Source organism: Ammospiza caudacuta, chromosome 3 (genome assembly GCF_027887145.1).
Source record: "Ammospiza caudacuta isolate bAmmCau1 chromosome 3, bAmmCau1.pri, whole genome shotgun sequence".
Classification (NCBI taxonomy): domain Eukaryota; kingdom Metazoa; phylum Chordata; class Aves; order Passeriformes; family Passerellidae; genus Ammospiza; species Ammospiza caudacuta.
The window spans coordinates 12,182,568-12,200,849 of record NC_080595.1 but is presented as its reverse complement, the minus strand read 5'-3'; the positions used below and the strand labels follow the sequence as shown (position 1 = coordinate 12,200,849).

The 18,282-nt window shown below is 40.4% G+C and overlaps 1 protein-coding gene across 1 annotated transcript; it reads left to right on the top strand.

The window, feature by feature from the left end:
- Window positions 1-3,841: 3,841 nt before the first annotated feature.
- On the top strand, window positions 3,842-15,723 carry GTF2A1L (general transcription factor IIA subunit 1 like). The gene is made up of 9 exons (XM_058801623.1): window positions 3,842-3,862; window positions 5,803-5,904; window positions 6,193-6,316; window positions 7,678-7,733; window positions 8,695-8,788; window positions 9,988-10,576; window positions 12,419-12,707; window positions 13,530-13,619; window positions 15,492-15,723. The coding sequence occupies exons 1-9, from the start codon at window positions 3,842-3,844 to the stop codon at window positions 15,597-15,599; spliced, it is 1,473 nt and encodes a 490-aa protein (XP_058657606.1). The 3' UTR covers window positions 15,600-15,723.
- The last annotated feature ends 2,559 nt before the right edge of the window (window positions 15,724-18,282 follow it).

The following is an 18,282-nucleotide window of genomic DNA, read 5'->3' as shown; positions in this document are numbered from 1 at the left end:
GAAACAGGAGTCACACATGATAAATGAAAAAGGAAGAAATCACAGGTCCCAGTATTATCTGTCTCGGAACTCTGAGGGAAATGATGGAGCTTGTAACAAAATCACGCTGTTAATAAAATTGATTATGAGGCTGGAGTGCCATATATCTATGAGTCAACAGCTGAAAACAAAGGGAACACATTAGAGGATATCTTTAAAATGAAATTACACCTCTGCTCATGTCATGTTATCTCCATGAGGACTGCCTGGATTCTGCAGCCAGTTCCTGCTGAGAATGATTGCCTTTACTTGGAAAGAAAAGGCAAGATGGTGTTTGTATAATATGCCTTGAGGAAGAATTGTGCAGCCCTGCAGTTGTGTGGCTGTTCCTCTCCAGCAGTAATGCTGGATTTAAACAGGAGAGGGCATTCATGACCAAGCATCTGAGTGTGCTGAGGATTCTCTGTTTCTTAGAAGGGAAGACATTTGAAAATGGTAACTTTTTTTTTTTTTTAATGATTAATAAAGGCTTATCATCCAAAAATAAATCTTCTCTAGACATCATGTACCAAAAGGAGTACAAATAATTACAAATTAAAACCTGTCTAGTAAACGAATGTTTGAGGTGCCCTTAAGCAGCACTATCCCAAAGGTAGACAAAACCCCTGAAAAATCAGGAGGGTTTGAACAGCATGTTAATATTTTCTTTTCTAAAACTATGGTGAGCTCTTAAAGACACTACAATGGGGAGAGCTGGCCTGGAAGCTGAACCAAGACTGATGAAACCCCGATGCTGTTCTTGGGTGCCATCTGTGAGCTTGGGCAAGATGTTTGGTGGGTCTGTGTCTCAGTTTCTTCTCTTAAAAGTGGGATTAAATGTTAAAAACTTCTCTAAGCATGAAAATGACAACACTGTTGGCAGGACATGGACAGTAGGTTAAGCTCACCACATCAAAGCTAGCCAGTCAGTATGAGTAATGCTAGTCACAGATATTTTTATATTTTTCCCCTTGTTGAGAAATGACTGCATTTTTTCTGTGCATACCAGACTTTCTCACGGTGTTCAGCTGAGAGAGCTTGGATGAAAAGACACCTTCCCTAAGAATTTGTAAAATAAATTATACAAGGTGTGTTGCTAGGCCACAGATGAAAACAGAAGGGTCTTGGTTAGCAGGAAGTGGTCTCTCCATCCTTCCCTGTGCAGCTTGGACAGCTGTATTCCCATTCCTACTTTATCCCCTGTGATATCTGTGTACTATAAATAGGTTTATCTGCTGTCCCAGCATGAAGGGAGCTGACATGACCTGGTGACAGGCCCGGCGCATTATTCAAAATCCAGAGGGTATAATTTAGAACAGATGGGGGATGCCCACAGTGCCTTGTGGGAATGCAAACACAGACACATGCTGTCCACCTCAGGTAAGGATAATCTGCTTTGGTCTGCAAATTTTCCTGTGGACATAGGCAAAGTCACCTGACGACCATCTGAGACAGCTGAGCAGTCCTTTGGTACCAAACTCCCCAGCTCTCCTTCTTTTGGAAGTTAGGTGTACAAACTGCTCTGATTCTAAGGCACTTTGTAAACCCTGAGATAAACAGAGGGAGGTAGAAAGCAGGGAGCTCATTTATGAATCCTCTCCCTGCACTTGCGCCTTTCTAGAAGCCCTGAACAGGCTTCTAGAACGTGAACCCTGCAAGCTGGCAGGGTGATGGCTCTGGGCCAGGTCTGGCTGCCTGATGAGGAGGTGGCAGCCAGCTGCAGGATCCCCATCTGCGACCTTCAGGGCCCAGCAAGAGCCTCAAGGCTGCAGCTCCTTCCTGCTATCTCTGCTGACATGACAGGAAAAAAAGTCAGGAGAAGAATAAGGACACTTCTGGTATGCACTGGCCCAGGCAGTTTCAAATGAGCACTGTGCTTTAGGAAAAAATATGGTTTATTATTTAAGTTATTCTGTAAGCAAAGCAACATGGCTTGCCTTTTCCTCACAATGATGGAAGGCATACAGAACAGCTGAATATGCAACTGCTGTTTAATTCAAGACTTAAGCAGTGTCATTAAACATATTTCCTTGCAGAGAAAAATTACTTCAATAGCAAATTGCATTTGTCTCACTTGTGAAAACACAGCTTATTAAGGGTGTTGCTTCTTCTATTTTGTAGGTGTTAGTCTGGCTATTTAATTAAGGGTCTGACAGTATTTTCATTAAAATATTTTCATTTTTCAGGATGTGTAAGCCTTAAAAATTAAAGCTTAATGGGTGAGTCTCCTTTTCCCAAGCCAAACAGCACTGCAACGACATAGCTACCTAAAAAATGAAAAACAATGGAAAATGAAAGGAAAAATAGATTATATTTCTAGGTTCTCAGAAGCCTCAGGGCAACACCGACCGAAGGTGCATAAAGACCTATGTATATATTCCCCTGCACATATGAGATTAATGAACATTTTTCCAGATTAGTAACTGCTAAATTAGTAGATCTCTGCATTAACATATGAACAGATTGCTGCAAATGTAAGCAATAATTGAGTAGTTGTAGCAGATTGCTGCTGCTTAACTGCAATGCTTAGCTTCAGCTCTCCCCGTTTAGGAAATAATCACGACTTCAGGGTTTATTAGAGCAAAAATGACACGTGTTTGCAGCCAGCTCTCCTGGGTGCATTCCCACCCCAGGTAAATCCTGGGTGATGCTCCAGGCTGCACCTTGGAGCCCAGACCAGACAGTGGCGGCTTGCCCTGAGTTTTAGGGTCTGCCTTTAGCACGATGTCCCTGTTATGAATAAGAAGATGACTAGGCCAATATGCAAGCAACAATCAATTTATTAATTAATATGGTAAAGTATGAGCAATACAGTGCTGGGTACAGTGGGGGAAATTTTCCCTCCAACTGCATACTGATAGTTGAGGCTTACAGGTATTTATAGGGGTACTCATCAGCTTTCTCAGCAGTTTCTATTTCAATTTTTTTTTACATCACAATTCTATACACTATTGTGATTTAATTTTTCTCAGGATATGTCCCAAAAGGAGTATCCCCAGATGGTGGTGGCCCGGTTTCCGAAAGAAGAAAGACGAATCCCATCTGGTGGGGTCCAACTCCCCAGATGTGGGTCACCTTTTAATTGCAAAGACTATAAATCTCATAACAGTGATGTCCAGCTTCCCTTGGTCAAAACTATAAATCCTTGAGCTGATGTTCATCTTCCTTTCTCAAACTGTTTTTTTCTGCTTTATTAAGAAGTGAGATAAGCATGTTTCCTTTATATATATTCCAAAGCTATAGTTTCAAGGATACAAGCAATATTCTAAAATTATACTTCAAAAGATTATTATTGCAGAACTCTTTAAGGATTAACTACAAGCAAAAAGCAACATCCTTAACACTTTAATTCCAATGCTCCTAAATCAACTAAGGTTAACTGCAAACAAAAGATAGGTTTAAAGGCCTTCTTCCATGCTTTACTTTCCTCAGTCATTGTTAGAATTCGCAACTGTCCCACTGTCGGGACAGGTACATACATTGCCTGTATGTACCACATACATTGCGTGTATGTACCTGACACGAAACACAGCTTTGTATTTCACATGGCCCAGAGCCGGCGGGGTTTGGGGTGTGTGTGGGCACAGGAGCCCTGAGGCCGGCGGGATTTGGGGTGTGTGTGGGCACAGGAGCCCGGAGGGCCGGCGGGGTTTGGGGTGTATGAGGTGCAGGAGCCCTGAGGCCGGCAGGCTTTGGGGTGTGAGGGGCAGAGGAGCCCCGAGGGCCGGCGGGGCTGGGGCAGGGCCCGGGCGGGGCCGGCCGCGTCCTCCTGGCAACGGCGCCTTTAAAGCGGGCGGGGGCTTAGGCGGCGGCTGCCGCTGCTATGGCTCACGGCAGCCCTGTGGTGAGTGCCTAAGCTGGGCTCAGTTAGGCTAGGCTCGGCTCAGTTAGGCTAGGCTAGGCTAGGCTTGGCTCGGCTCGGCTCGGCTCAGTTAGGCTAGGCTAAGCTAAGCAAGCGGGGTCTGGCCGCTCCTCCTTGCGGGAGACGGGATGAGCATGAGCAAGTCGCTTCCCGGCCCCAGCCTGGGTGGGAGCCACCGCCCGTTTGCTGGCGCGGGAAGCCCAAGGGCGACGTCGAAAGCTTTTTTCTTTCTTTTTAAACTTTTAAAACCTTTTTCAGTTGAAAATGTCCGTTTGTGGGCAAAAGCGTTGTGGCAGGGGTTGGCCCTGGCTAGCTGCGGGGTGCGAGGGACACCTGCTGCTTTGGCAGCCCGGCGGTGCCAGGGAGGGCGGCGGAGGCCTCTGTGCCACGGCGGGGTCTGCCCGCTGCTGCCTCTCCCTTCCTGCGGCTGCCTCTCCCTTCCTGGGGCTCCCTCCAAGGACGGGAATCCCAGGAGAGGGAGCCTTGGAGGCTTTGCTGGAATGGGATGTGGATGAGCCCCTCCTGCCACCCCGCTGCACACGAGTAGAACCGGAGATGGACAGTGCCCGCTATGGATGGCCTGGTTCTGGCGAAGGAATGTAAAGGGATTCAGCTGGAGTACAATAGTGGCTGTGCTGTAGCCATTTTTCTCTAATTTGCAAGCATGTGGTGGCTGAATTTTACAGTTGCTGCGTGCCGTTTTTATATAGCACAATAAATATTTGTACTCACTGTAGCTTGGCAATCCTGGGGAGAGGAATAGGCCCGTTGAAAGATTTACATTTAGATTCTCTTCTGGATTAGCAGTGAATGCAGAGCATTTGACATATGGGCTGATCAGCAGCTTTTAGTGTAGAGATACAAGAGGAAATTTTTTTTCCCTTCTTCATCTTTCTAGTATCCTGAAAATGTCCTGGGGGACTCCTTGGAGGTTGATAACCCCTGATAAGAAATTACACTTGAGTAAGGTTGTTTTAAAGTAGTTGTGTTGGTTGCATTTTCCAGAAAGTGTAACATGTTACTTCTTAATATCTTCTTTTCGTTGAAAAGAAATTGTTTGTCATCTGCACTTTAAAACAACTTTGGATAAGTAAAATATTGATATTTTAAAAAAATATATTATTAATCCAGAATCTTGTGAGGTTTCCTAAAATATCTCTGCTTCATTTTTCACCTTGTGTAGGCTATTCTGTGGTAATGAGAGTCAAGATTAATAAGCTTTAAATTGATAAAGGCTCATTATCTTACATTTGAATTGGAGTGTAGGAATCTTGAAGCTCATGCGTATCTGCTGTCCAGGAATGACTGGAGGATTAGGATTTAATCACTGATATCATGGGCAGAAGAAGGAATAAAATGTTCTGTTGGAGTCCTATTCTAATGTAAGAGGAATTATCTGCATTGATAAAAGTAGTGTTCAAATTTCCAGTTAGGTTACTATGCAGCATCAGACTGTTTCCACAAAAAAAAAAAAAAATCTCAATTACTTTTTGTGGGTTCCTCACATTCTGCTCCTGATGGAACTGGCAGGGTTAATTTTTTAATATTTGTGTTATTAGTTGGCCGTTAGATTAGGAGCAATGATTGCAGTATGATACAATGGGGTTAGACAAGCTTGTTTGAAAATACAGCACAGCAATGGCTTTTGAATGTTTCTAGGATTTTCTTAAGCATTTACCAAATTACTGGTAGCCTAAACAATAATTTGAAGCTCAAATCCAGTACTTTTTTTAGGGTGTTAGATTTAAAAGAATGAGTGGACTTGCTGACCTTTGCATTTGTCATTCAGTTTCTGAAACTGATCTGTTCATGCTGTTCAGTTTGTAACAGCAATTTGTGAAGTGAGATTAGACTTTGTGCTACCTTTTCAAATGACTTAATGCTCATCTTAACTTGCAAACATTTATTTTTCCCTAATGTAGCCTGAGCTATACCAGTCCATCATCGAAGATGTGATTGAAGCTGTGCGGGAGCTCTTTGCAGAGGAGGGTGTAGAGGAGCAGGTTCTGAAGGACTTGAAGCGGGTTTGTTGGGTCCCCTTGCATTAATAGCAGTTGTGTTTGTGTTGTCTTTTTCTGTCAATTTCTTTGCTCTCCAAAACATGCAAACTTTTGCCCTGGCTTAAGAGTTACAAGCACCCTGTGAGAAGTGTGGGGGCTCCTGGGAGTTGAAATTGGTTCGTTTTTGCTGCCCTATTTGTTGGATACAATCAGTCAATTTACTCTTGGAAAAGCTAGGAATACCTGATTATCTTTTTTGATGCAGTTTGTTTTTAAAGCTGATGTTTGTTGACCTTAATAATCTTGCTGCAGCTTTGGGAAACAAAGGTGACACAGTCTAGAGCAACAGAAGGCTTCTTCAAACACAGCCACTGCTCTCCACGGTTCAGCCTGCAGCTGCCACACAGCACTCACAGCCTCTTGCAGACTTCAGCAGGTCAGGTGTTGTTGGACACAGTGCATGCAATTTAAGAATATCTCGTTGACTTAGGAATATTTTTGGAAGACTTGAAATAATCTTGGTTTGTGTATATATCTAGTTTAATGTGGAACAGGAATTCTTTGAAAGCAGGATTTGACCAGTAAATGATGAATTAAGCTTTAATAAATGAGTAGGATTCTCTCTACATGCTTTTGATCAGCTGCTCATTTCCAGTGGCAAAACTTGCAGAGAGTTTTAGCCTCCTTGTCTGCAGTCCTCCAAGTCTGAAGGGCTTGTAGCACTTCAGTTGCAAATTTACCTGCAGGGTTAATCTCCTGCTTCCCCTTTTAATGTGTGTCCTGATGTGCAGAGGTTTTATGGCTTGTTTGTGCCATGCAGTTCTGCTGTCAGGTTGGGGCTTAATCTCCTTCTCAATTTGTTAAAATGTAATCCCTTGCTCAAACAGAAGAGAGGGAGCTTTTCAGTTCATCTTTCAGTTAGTTTTTCTAAAAGCAGCATTCCTGTTGCAGAGGAGTACTTGACTTTCACACAGTCTCTGACATCAGGACCTATTCCTCTTAATAGAGCACTGTGGTATTGTTGTGGTAGAGTGTGGAACTCAGCTGAGACTTATCCCAAAGTGAGAGGCTGTTAGGATCTTTGCCCATGAAGGACAAACCCCATATGAGACGATTTAATGAAAATCCACGTTGTAGTGTATTTCAAGCTTGGGCAGGCATTCTTTATCAGTGGGGTTCTTCACTTTCTTCATCTTCCTTTGTTGTGTTTGGTTTTTTTTCGGTTTTTTTTACAGTATTCCTAGCTGAATGAGCCATTTTTGGAGGCAGGTGTTTTACTAGTTCCATGTGACTAAAGGGAATAAATATACTTTTGTGTTTGCAGGCTACTGGAGGTTTTATATTTAATGAGCCTTTCCTTCTTACTCTTAAGTTTTTAAAGGGCAATACTATGGCCAAGCAGTGTGAGTAAATCCATTTGTTTCTAAAAAGGGGATTTGAATTGCCCCATGGCTAGAGATTTGCAAAGTAGTTAGGGCTACCTAAATTGTTTGCTTCTAAAAGCCCAGGAAAGTTTTCCCTTTGCCCTTTTTTCTCCCATGGAATTCAGTATTGGGTGCTGTTGGAAACCTTGTCCTACTGTTCCTACTTTTAGCATCATTGGATTTGCTCTGCTGTGATAAAACTACTTGCATGTTTTCCTCAAGTTGACAAGGCAATACTTGTGCTCACTAATGAGGATGAACTGAAGTTAGATTTCTTTAGTTTCACCCATGTTTGTTGTAAATTATTGAATGATAACTGTATCCAAGAAATTAATGTTTTTGTAAAGTGACTTTTTTATTTATTTTTTTACAGCTTCTTATGTCATCCAAGCTGGCCGAGGTTTTCAGCATTTCACAGCAGCAAAACTGGTATGTGGCTGTAGTGGTGTTTTACTTCAATTTTCATTATGTTAGACTTCTAAATTTTTTAAATTGTTTGGCAGTTATTAATAGGCTTCAGGAGGGAGAGTTGTCACACTGCTGCTTCTGTTGGAGCAGTGAAAAAGGATGGGCTGTACCAGCTGGTTCTGCAAAAAGTGAAGCCAGAAATGTTGGAAAGATACAGCTGCCTGTATTTAGCCCATAGGATGAAAGTGTAGTTGAAATGGCACAGCTATATAGACTTTTAAAAGAAAAAATTTATTACTGATTGTTAAAATAGTGCATGGCTGGGAAATACTAACTCTAGGGAAGCTGGGAGCAGCATTATCTGTGAGGTGTAGAAATCATCCAGAAGGAAAATGAGTGTTTTTATAGTTGACAAGTTTGGAACTCTGGGCATAGCAAAATTTCTTTGGGGAGCAGCCACTGATTGCCAGGGCTTGATGAACTTACTGAGTGCCTCCTGAGCCTCAAGCTAAGTAGCTTGTCAAGTTGAAATATAATATTGGGAAGATGTTTGTGCAATATGTGCGTTTCCTGATTGAAAAGTTGGATTTCCTCAGAAGAGCTAGATTGAAAGGGAGGTGTATATCCAACTCTTTGCTTCCCAGGAGGAAGAGAGACTAGGAAGTGACTTCATAGGCCTAGGCAAAAAACCTGTGCTGTGTGGAGTAATGCATAAACTCTGTCATTGCAGAATACTCTTCATGGGTACTTGAGGGGATTATGGAAAAAGTTGCCGTAACAAAATGGGAGTGTGATAGCTGGAAATCAGGAAACACCTGGGGCAAGCTGTTGCTCTGTCAGTGCAGAATACTCTTCATCTGTCTAAATCTCAGAAGCACGATGCAGCTTTCCAGTGAAGATGCCCTCCCTCCTGTTTCCCATGGATACTCCAGGAGTGGCACTCAGTGCCCTGCCCTGCCTAAGCCCAGCTCTTGTGTTGCAGGGCCCCCCACGAGTGGGTGTGACTCTTGCTCTCCCTCCGTGTGTTGCTTACCCTTTGCAGATGCCAGCTGGGGTGATGCTGCAGCCAGCACCAGGTAAGGGTAACAGGGGCATGTCAAACCTTGCAGGGCCCTGGGGATGTTGAAGGACAGTCCCAGGGACAGCAGATGGAACAGATGAGAAGTTAAAGTGTAAGGTAGAGGCAGTTACCCTCCTCTTTGTACTTTGTTTTTGTAGTGGCTGTGTGGGGAAGTAACTGCAATGATTAGTTGGTGTGTCAGTTTTACAACTCTTAAGTGCTTTCCTTTGTCAGCCCAGACACAGGTATCCTTCTCCCTGTCTCTCTGGGACAATCTTCTGTGCTTTCAAAAAGCTAAAAGCACTGTGGTGCTTCAGAGACAAAATTGATTTCTTATTCAAATAAAATTCAACTATCCATTAACCTTTTTGATCCTGTTCTTTTGGTGATAACACTGCTTGTACAAAAACTGCTTGAATGTTTTGGAAAGCTTAGTTCAGTCATTGACTCTTCTCTCAAACAGCCATTCTTTGATGAAAACTGACATCTCTAGTTATCTGTTTCAGGCATAATTCCTGATGTCATGAGACCTGTAGACTGGTACCAGTAACTCTGTCTGTGTGAACATGTGTGTATGGGGAAAAGTCAAATTAAATTTGGAACTTGTCTTCTAAACTTGGCATCTCAATTCTGACCCTGATAGTAATAACTTTAGGCATTCAGTATTTGGAGTGGTTTTCTTAAGAAAAGATACATAAATTAGGGGTTGGTTGGTGTTTTTAAAAACTAAAATTAGTTTTAGGTATTAGATATTCTCTCTAAAAAATTTAAGGTGTTTAGAGAGAATACCTAAATGTCCTTAAAGCATGAACTTGCCCTGTAGCTATGGACTAGTTTACTGTTTCATCTTATATTCCTTAGTTTCTGAAATTACATGGAAAAGTTAAAACCCAGGGTATTTATTTATTTATTGATTTATTTAAAATCCAGTATGTAGTTAAATTATTGAGCTTACTGACACAGGTACTGCGTAGGCCAGACCCAAAAAGAGGTGTTAAACATGATGGACTGGCTGGAAGCCATGATTCAGAAAGCTTCTGAATGCCTGATTTTCCAGGGCTTGAATTGTGCTTGAGGAAAGTTTTGCTTTGCAAATGTCCTTTTTCTCATAGTTTGTCCTGGTGTTTGCTCTTGTTTTTAGTGGGGGCATGTCAGTGGCCTGGATGAGCCTGTGGTTTCACCTGCTGAAGCAGTTTTGAACTCTTCTCTCTGCAGGGCAGCTTTACAAGGTGAATGTGCCTGTTGTGGTCACACAGGCCTCAGGAGATGGAAGCCTTCTCCACTACCCTGTGCAGCAGATGTTTCATCCCCTTGGGCAAGCTTCAGTTCTGCAGGCCAGTGTCACACAGCTGAGTGCATCTGCTGCCCATGCAGCTGGTGAAACACTGCAGCCCCAGGAGGCTGCTCTCCAGCAGGCTGTGCTGTTTAAACCGAGCTATGTGGAGAAACAACACCTGGAGAACTCTGCTCCCTTGGTCCAGCAGCCTTCTGTGAGTCTGCAGGAATATGAAATTAATGCAGTGTTGAATCAGTGCAGTGAATCCACAGAAAAATTCCAGCATGACAACCTTCACACAGCTGTGTTTACTCCAGAATGCTCTGAAGGACTTTTTATTGATGAATCCTTGGCAAGCAGCTCGAGCAGCGTCCTGCTGGATGTGGAGGGGCAGCTGGACATGGAACATCCGGAGCTGCTGCAGCAGCAGGTGTCTGATGATATCATTGACCTGATTATTGCAGGGGAAAGCTTGGATGGAAATGCATTTCTGAAGGGTCAGGGCAGCATGGCTTCCTCTGACAAGGTAAGGCTTTTGTTTCTCAGCTAATGGAAATACATCTGTTAGAGGGGGTTGTTTGAACACATTTCTAAGTGACAACTAGCTCCTCTAAATGAGAAGAACAAAAGTTGTTTTGATTTTTATGGTTCAGTCTTAAGCTTGTTTAGAATAGCAGTTGCTGACTGCTTGTTTTTACGTTAAGAATTTGTCAAAACTACTGCTAAAATACTGTGATTGATGAGAATATCAATTAAAAAATACATTCTATCTATGCATTACATTTTTCAGTATTAGACTTATTGATTACTTTTGGGGTTTTTTTGTGACTAAGCAGACATGAAAGACTCCTTGAGAACTTCCATATCATTCGGGCATGATCTGCATATGGATACTGGTCAATTGTGAGCAAAGTGCTTTTGCAGGATCAGCTGGGATTAATTTTATCTTGTAATGTGTGAAGAGCATTAAAGATGTATTGAGAATGCATTCAGGATGAAAAGTCAAATTTGATAAGTGAAAATCTCCTTGAAGAAAATGTATTTCCTTGGAGAAAAAGTCCTGGATAAACTAGAACTCAGCTAGAGCTGTGTGGGAAACTTGAGTGATTTTAATTAACAAGCCTCTTTCCTGACCTCATCTAATTTTAGCGCCTGAAATGATTTGCAGATGTTTGAAGTTCAGGCTGGCTTGGTGACTTTGAGTTGTAGTGCTCATATGTGATTGAGACAAATTTATTAAATGCAAATTTAATGACAGTAATGCCAAATGTCTGTAAATAGAAAGTGTAATGTTGCTCATCTGAACTCTGATGGCAGCATGATGAAGGCTGTCTGTAGTGAGAATGGGAGGTCAAAACAAAGTGTTCCTTTCCTGAACTAGAAAGTGTATGTGGATGGGAATTAAGTGCTACAATAAAGATTTAATGAGAAACTGAAGATGGCTGAAACCTTAAAGCCCTTTTATGCTCCTGTGAATGCTCTGTTTAGGAATTTTGTCACTTTTATGAACAGCAACTTGAAGTACTGAAATATTTACTGTTGCTCCCAGCTTTTTATATCTTATTTAAACAAAGCATTTTGAATGAGTTCAGGGAGAGAGAACAGTTCCTCTTGACTTTTATTTCAAAAATGAAAAATGCTATTTTTGGGGGTGGAGGAGTAGCTTCCTTTTTTGGTTTTTTTGGGAGGGTTATTTTTTGCAATAGAAATTCTAAGTGTCCATTTGATTGCTGTTTTTTGAGTACAAGGCTGTCACAAACATCTTCTGTGAAAAATCCTTTCTTTAGGATTTTTCTCTCTTCTAAGAAGCTGAAGCCCCAGAAAGAGAATGTAAACAATGGTTATCTGCTGCTGTAGAGTGCAACAAGTGCACCTGTGATTAACCCATGTTTACAATTGAGAGCCAATCAAAGACAAGCTCTCTCTGAGACAGAATCAAGGAGAGCTCCTTTATTAATTCATTCTTTTTTCTATTCTTAGCTTAGCAGCTTCTAAACTTCTCTCTCTATTCCTTTTAGTATAGTCTTAATGTAACTTATAAAATAATAAATCCAACCTTCTAATAATAAAGTCAAGATTCTCATCTCTCTCTTCACCCCTGAAAAACCCTTGCAAACCCTGTAACACAAGGGTGTTTAGAGAAAAGGGTAAGAAATTTTTTTCTGTGTTGCTGAGGAATATTTGACCTGGGTTCCATTTAAGTTAAATGCAACGCAATGTTTACAAATGTACTCAGGTTTTACGAGCAGTAGGACCTGAAACTCCCATATTAGTGCCCCTGGCTTGTTGATACAAAACTCTCAGGCTTTGTGCTGAGCACGGGGGTGTTGGTTCACAAGCTGTCCCTGGTCTCTTTCCCCGCTGTCCCACGGAACCCGCGGCGCAGGCGGAGTCTGATTTACCGCTGGAGAAAGATCTCTGCAGTGACATTGAAGGCATAAGTCAGCTCGATGGCACCGGGGACGTTTCTTCCAAGGAACAAATACCCCATACCAAAGATAAAGAAGAGAATGAGTTCATTGGCTTTATTGATTCAGAGGATCTGAGAGCTCTGGATGATGAGGAGGACTATGATGAAGAATGTGACAGTTCTTCAAACATAGAGTCCAGCGGCAGTGATGGGGACAATGAAGACCTCCAGATAGACATAGTTGAGGAGGTAATTTACTTTTTAGCCTTTAGAAGCATATAACAATATTAGATCGCTCAACTGTTGAATTGTTGGATCTAGAACAGTTCCTGGTTAGTTTGATGCAGGGCATGCACAGCAAAGTTACAAACCTCTGGAGATAGGAGGTGCTGCAGAGAAATTACTTGAAAGCTCATTATGAGAAGTATGGAAAAATGAAAAAACTGTTAGAAAGTAATTTGTTTATTGGATGAATTAAAATACTTAGCTATCAGAATTAAAGCTGTATTGTAGACCCCTGGCCTCAGTGGAATGGAGCTTTTGACTTAAGTAAGATATTATTTAAAGAATTAGGTTTAGTTAAGATCAGGATACAAATCTAAGTTTCCTTTCCTTCTAAAGGACCACAGGGAATTAGACACAGAAAAAAGTGATACAAGAACTTTGTTCTCTCTTTAATCCCCTGTGTTTCTTTTAATGCCCTAGGTTTTCCTTTTATGTAAAGATATGCAATTTTGTATCCTATGGGTTTGTTCACAAGAGCATCAATTTGTAGCATTTGGACTTTACATAAATACAACTTGATCAGTATCTCAGTTACTGATTACTGCTTTATCACTTAGCAGTTTTGCTTTTTTGACCTGTGTTTTTGTTTAGGGTGTTTTGGGTTTTGAGAATGCAAAGGTGTAAAATGAGGTTTGGTGCTTGTAAATGAGGTTGGTGCAATGTGGACTTCACAGCCTCCAGGTCTTGATTTTTGCAGGGGTAGGTTTATTGTTCTTGGAATGTTTAATTCCAAGTACATTCAATGCTATTCTGAAAGAGTGTATAAACCAGAATTTTAATCTCTAGGACCCCTTGAACTCTGGTGATGATGTCAGTGAGCAGGACATTGCAGACTTGTTTGACACCGACAATGTGATCGTTTGTCAGTATGAAAAGGTACAGTAATACACTTTTATCTTTGTTCTTTAATCATCCTAAATAATACCTGCACAAATCCATCTCTGCTCTCCTGTCAGTGCCTTTTGAAGGAACTCTAATGCTGTAATGGAGTGTTTAAATGATGTGTTTAGCTGACAATAGTTTGAAGGCTTTCCTACTGTTTTCTGAAAAGAGGATAATCGTAATGGGCTATTAAAGGAAAAGGGAACAACAAGTCTGGCAAAATGATGATTTGTAAAGATGCAAAAGCTTGTTTATTTCCTTAACTTTTAAGTAAGATCAACATCTCTGTGGATGTATGTAGGCATATTCAGCTGGGAATTAAGGCTTTTATAAAGGATAACAGAAAGAGAGGTGTATGTACTTTCTTTTCTTTTTTTTTCTTACTTGTCTTTGTAGTGCTCACTGAGAGATTTTCCTACCAGAATTTTGTTGTGTCTGAGAAACAAAGTAGTTGTTAAGTGCCTTATTGTCCACCTTCGTTTTAATGTTTAAAATTCAACCTTACTTTGAGCTCCTGAAGATCAAATCAAATCCTTTTAGCTACTGCATGGTTTTGGATGCTTACATGTCAGTAATTTAAAAGAGAAAAAAAGGGCATGTTTTAAAGCAGATATGGAAAAATGTGTCTGTAGTTTAAGAGTGTGCCTTGACTTTTTAGCAAATATTATTTCAGAAGTACCTAGAGACAACTTTGTGTGTGTCTAACTAGGCCCGTCTTAATGATTGTCTGTGGTTTAGGAAATGGAGAGGTGCTAAGAAAATTGTCTTTTTAAAACTGTGACAGATTGACCTTTCCTGAGACCAGTTATTTTGAAAAGTTGCAGGGATATGTGTAGAAAATGCCTCTGAAATGAAGCTATTGGTGTCTGTATTGTAGTGAAAGGTACACCAAGTGTTGCAGCCTCAGAACTCAGACATTACAGTTGCCATAGGTAGTGCATACTGTTATCCATAGCAAGTTTTGTCTGCAATAAGCTGAAAAATTGTCTGAAAATCTAAAAGAAACTACTAGGAAGGTCAGCACTGGGCATGCCTTACAGGAAATTTAATATCAGATGTTATTAGAAAGTGAGAGTTAGAGAAGCTGGGGGAAGATGTTGGTAGTTTTCCCCTTTGCAATACAGATTTAATAAAACATGTAGGCCCAGAAGAAAGTAGATAAAACCAGTTATGTCTGAAGTTTCCTTGTTACCTTTTAAAACAATGTTGTTGATAAAATTGCTGTCCTGTTTCTTTTCTTTCTGGAATTTAAAACTGATGCTGACAATTCAAGGAATTTTCCAGGGGTATTTAAAATTCCTTCTTTTAGTATTAAACAAAACTTTCTGGAGTATTGATCTCTTTGCAGGCATTTAAAAAGAAACAGAATATGCAAATTATTTCTTACTTTAAAAAAAAATTAAATAGTAGTATTTGCTTTTAAGCCAAGTTTTGGTGCTTTTAGATTGTTCCTAACACCTCTGTGCCTGCAACACTGCATTGCTATGTGGAAAAGAAAACATTGCATTTTAGTTAAGCTACACTGGTTTGCAAGGTGTGCTGTGTTTTGGGATTGTCCTGTTACTGTTCTCTTGTCCTGCTGGTGTTGAGCTGTCATGGGTAACACTTTTTAGGGGGAAGTTGTGGGATAGGAGAGTGGGACAAGATTCAGGAGGTTTCTCTCTTGGGGGGGCTGGGAGTTCTTTATAAACAATTGAAGTATAATGCTTCCATTGAATATTCCCTTGAATATTTTGGGTCATAAAGATTTTAAAATAAAAACCAGGTGTGTAAAACAGGCTGTGCTTAAATCTTGTTGGTTTTTTTTAATGACTGGTCTAACTTATATTTGTGATTTCATTAATTTTGATTATTATTTTTCATCAGATACATCGAACTAAGAACAAATGGAAGTTCTACTTAAAAGATGGAGTGATGTCCATTGAGGGTAAAGATCATGTTTTTGCAAAAGCCACTGGAGATGCAGAGTGGTGAAACTTCAGTATGTCCTTGAAGGCTGTGGCATTATTTCCTTATAAGCCTTGTGTGAAACAACTGGGCTTTCTATTGTTGTGCCATTGAAAAAAAAAACCAACAAAAAACAAAAAAAAAAAAAAAAAAAAAAAAAAAAAATCAAAACTAAAAAAAAATCAAACCCCAAACCAACAAATCTGTGATGACAAAATATGCAAAATCTGTGTTGTTAATTTGTGGTGGTGTTAATCTGTTTAATTTTCAAACTAAACCACTGCACTGTTAGTTACTCAGCTGTCTTTGCTGTTTTTTCTGATTATTTAATTTTTTCCAATGAATTAATAGCTTTAAAGTTTGAAGTGTTATATCTGTTTGTAATTCAAGAAGGTAAAGAAATACTTAGTAATTAGTAAAGAACTACTTATTGATTATAATCAAATAAGTTTTAGTTCTGTTATTTTTTCCCCAGTTCTTAAAAGCTGAGGTATGAGTTGAAATATAAAATTACACTGTTGTGTTCTCTTTTCAAAGACTTTTGAGTTGAAAAAAAAGCCAATATCTATGCAAGTCTGTAACCTGTGGCTGTTTCAGCTGCATATTTCTCTTGATTTTTTTAGTTGCTTTGTGTTTTTTGGACTTAGTTTAAAGACATGCACTCTAGATGCAATAAGGGAAAGATCCTGGAGCTCTCAATATATGAAAATTATTATTGTTTATTCTATACTAGCTACGTCTACTGAGATGCAATGAGGAGTGTGATGCAGCATTAAAATGTGATTTATTTTCACTGTCAATGCAAAGTCATTTAAGTTTGCTACTGTACATCTCCACTTTGTTCTAGGACTACAGACCAGTAAGCTGTGAATGATACAAATTGTGCATAATAATAAAAGTGTTATCTCATATGCATTTCTAGCACAGAGTTGTTTTTGTGTTCCCTCAGTTTAAACTCTGCTTAGAGAAGTGGGTACAAGCCATGCATGTGGCAGTAGCCCACTCTACCATGAGATCTGCATTCCTCCCAACATCAACTTTTTGTTAGTTCTTCCAGAAATAAAGGTCCAAGAGAAGCTTTGGGCCCTTGTCTTTCAAAGCTGCAGCTTTTCCCTGGCTGGCTCCTGTTCCTTGTAGGGCAAGATGGGCAATTCCATGGTGAAGCTGCAGCCAGGCTGCCTCAGAGCAGGATCATCTTATTGGAAGGGCAGTGCTACACTAAGGAACACCTCCCCCTTTGCTGCTACTCCCATGTCTGCTTGAATGAGACATTTTGCTTATCTCTAATCCCTGAGAGGGTGCAGAGGCTGGCAGAAGGGAAGGAAAAATCTGAGCATGGGAGAGAATGAATGAATGGAAGAAACAAAGGGAAAACCCCCAGCCCTTGTTGGTAATGGTGCAAACCCTTGTGCTGATGCCATAAGGCAGGAAGTAGCTCTTTAAAAATTGAGTCTGTTATGTGCTTTTTTTGGATGCCTCTGCTACTCTCCAGTGTCAAAGACAGGACACTGAACTAGAGCACTTGAACCAAGTGTGACATTCCTTTTGTCTTTTATAGATGCTGCTGGTGGAATGTGAAGAATTGTGTGTCCAGAGGCAGTTAAAATATTGCAATGTATGATTTCTTTTCCCCCATTCAGATGACTTGTAGCTGCACTGATGCTATGCTTCAGACCCATAAATGCACAAAAAATGCAGCTCTTCCCACATGATAGATGCTCTTAGGTTTCAGCACTCTCTCACAGGCTCTGAGGTGCTCATGCTCTGTAAATGTGCACATTATGAACTGTGGGACCACTTCCAATGCCAGAAGGGACTGGGAGCAGAGGTAGTGTGGCACAGGAATCCATGGGACAGGACTGGATGTGCACCATTCACTAAGCACCACAAAGGCTCTCAATGGTGCTTCTGAATTTGACCTGTTTTTCCTTGTCACTATAAAATAAAGGGGCTAAAGAGTACTTAGTTTTTAGCTAGTTTTACAGATAATATTAGTAAAGAATTACAGCTTTGAAGAAGACATTTGCAACTAAATACACCTGAAGTTAGGAATTTTTATACTGGAAAAAAATGTTTCTTGTTAAAATGTAAACTCTAGTCTGTGACTTGAACAGTAATCAGTGCTTTTGATCTGAATAGTTTATGAATTAATGTTTTTGATTGCTGCTACTTCAGTTTAGCAAACATATTGCTGCAGATGTGACAGGATGAGGTGTGTAATACCAGTTATGGCCTTCAAAGGTACTTCAGTAAATGGCTGTCTAAAACTTTACACCAGAAAGAAGGTAAAGTAAAAATAATGAGATAGAATAACAAGGGTAACTTGTATGAGAAGATCTGTCATGAATCTAAATCTCTTATTAAAGGTTTACTTATTTGGTTATTTTTGTGCATAGACAAATTTTAAGTAAATAAATAACATTTGATGTTTTGTCAGTGGTTTATTTTTTTATACAGCAATTTTGTAAATGGTGGATTTCACTGCACTTGCAGCACGTACAAAAAAAAAAATAAAATTCAGAGACTCTCTTGCTGCTTATCTGTTACTTCTGCAGCTCTGTAGGGCAGGTGCTATCAGTTGTTATTAATTCTAACTCATTTCCCTTGCCTGTGGTTTCCTAACCATGTTATGTAGTGGGGAGGGTGTGCTTGTCCTGTTGAAACATGATGCAAGTAAATCAGTTGTTGCCCACTTAAGATATTGTGCTGC

Coding starts and splice junctions, on each gene's coding strand:
- GTF2A1L (XM_058801623.1), top strand. CDS start 3,842: ATGGCTCACGGCAGCCCTGTG. Junction 5,905..6,192: donor TTCTGAAGGACTTGAAGCGG/GTTTGTTGGGTC, acceptor ATCTTGCTGCAG/CTTTGGGAAACAAAGGTGAC. Junction 6,317..7,677: donor CCTCTTGCAGACTTCAGCAG/GTCAGGTGTTGT, acceptor ATTTTTTTACAG/CTTCTTATGTCATCCAAGCT.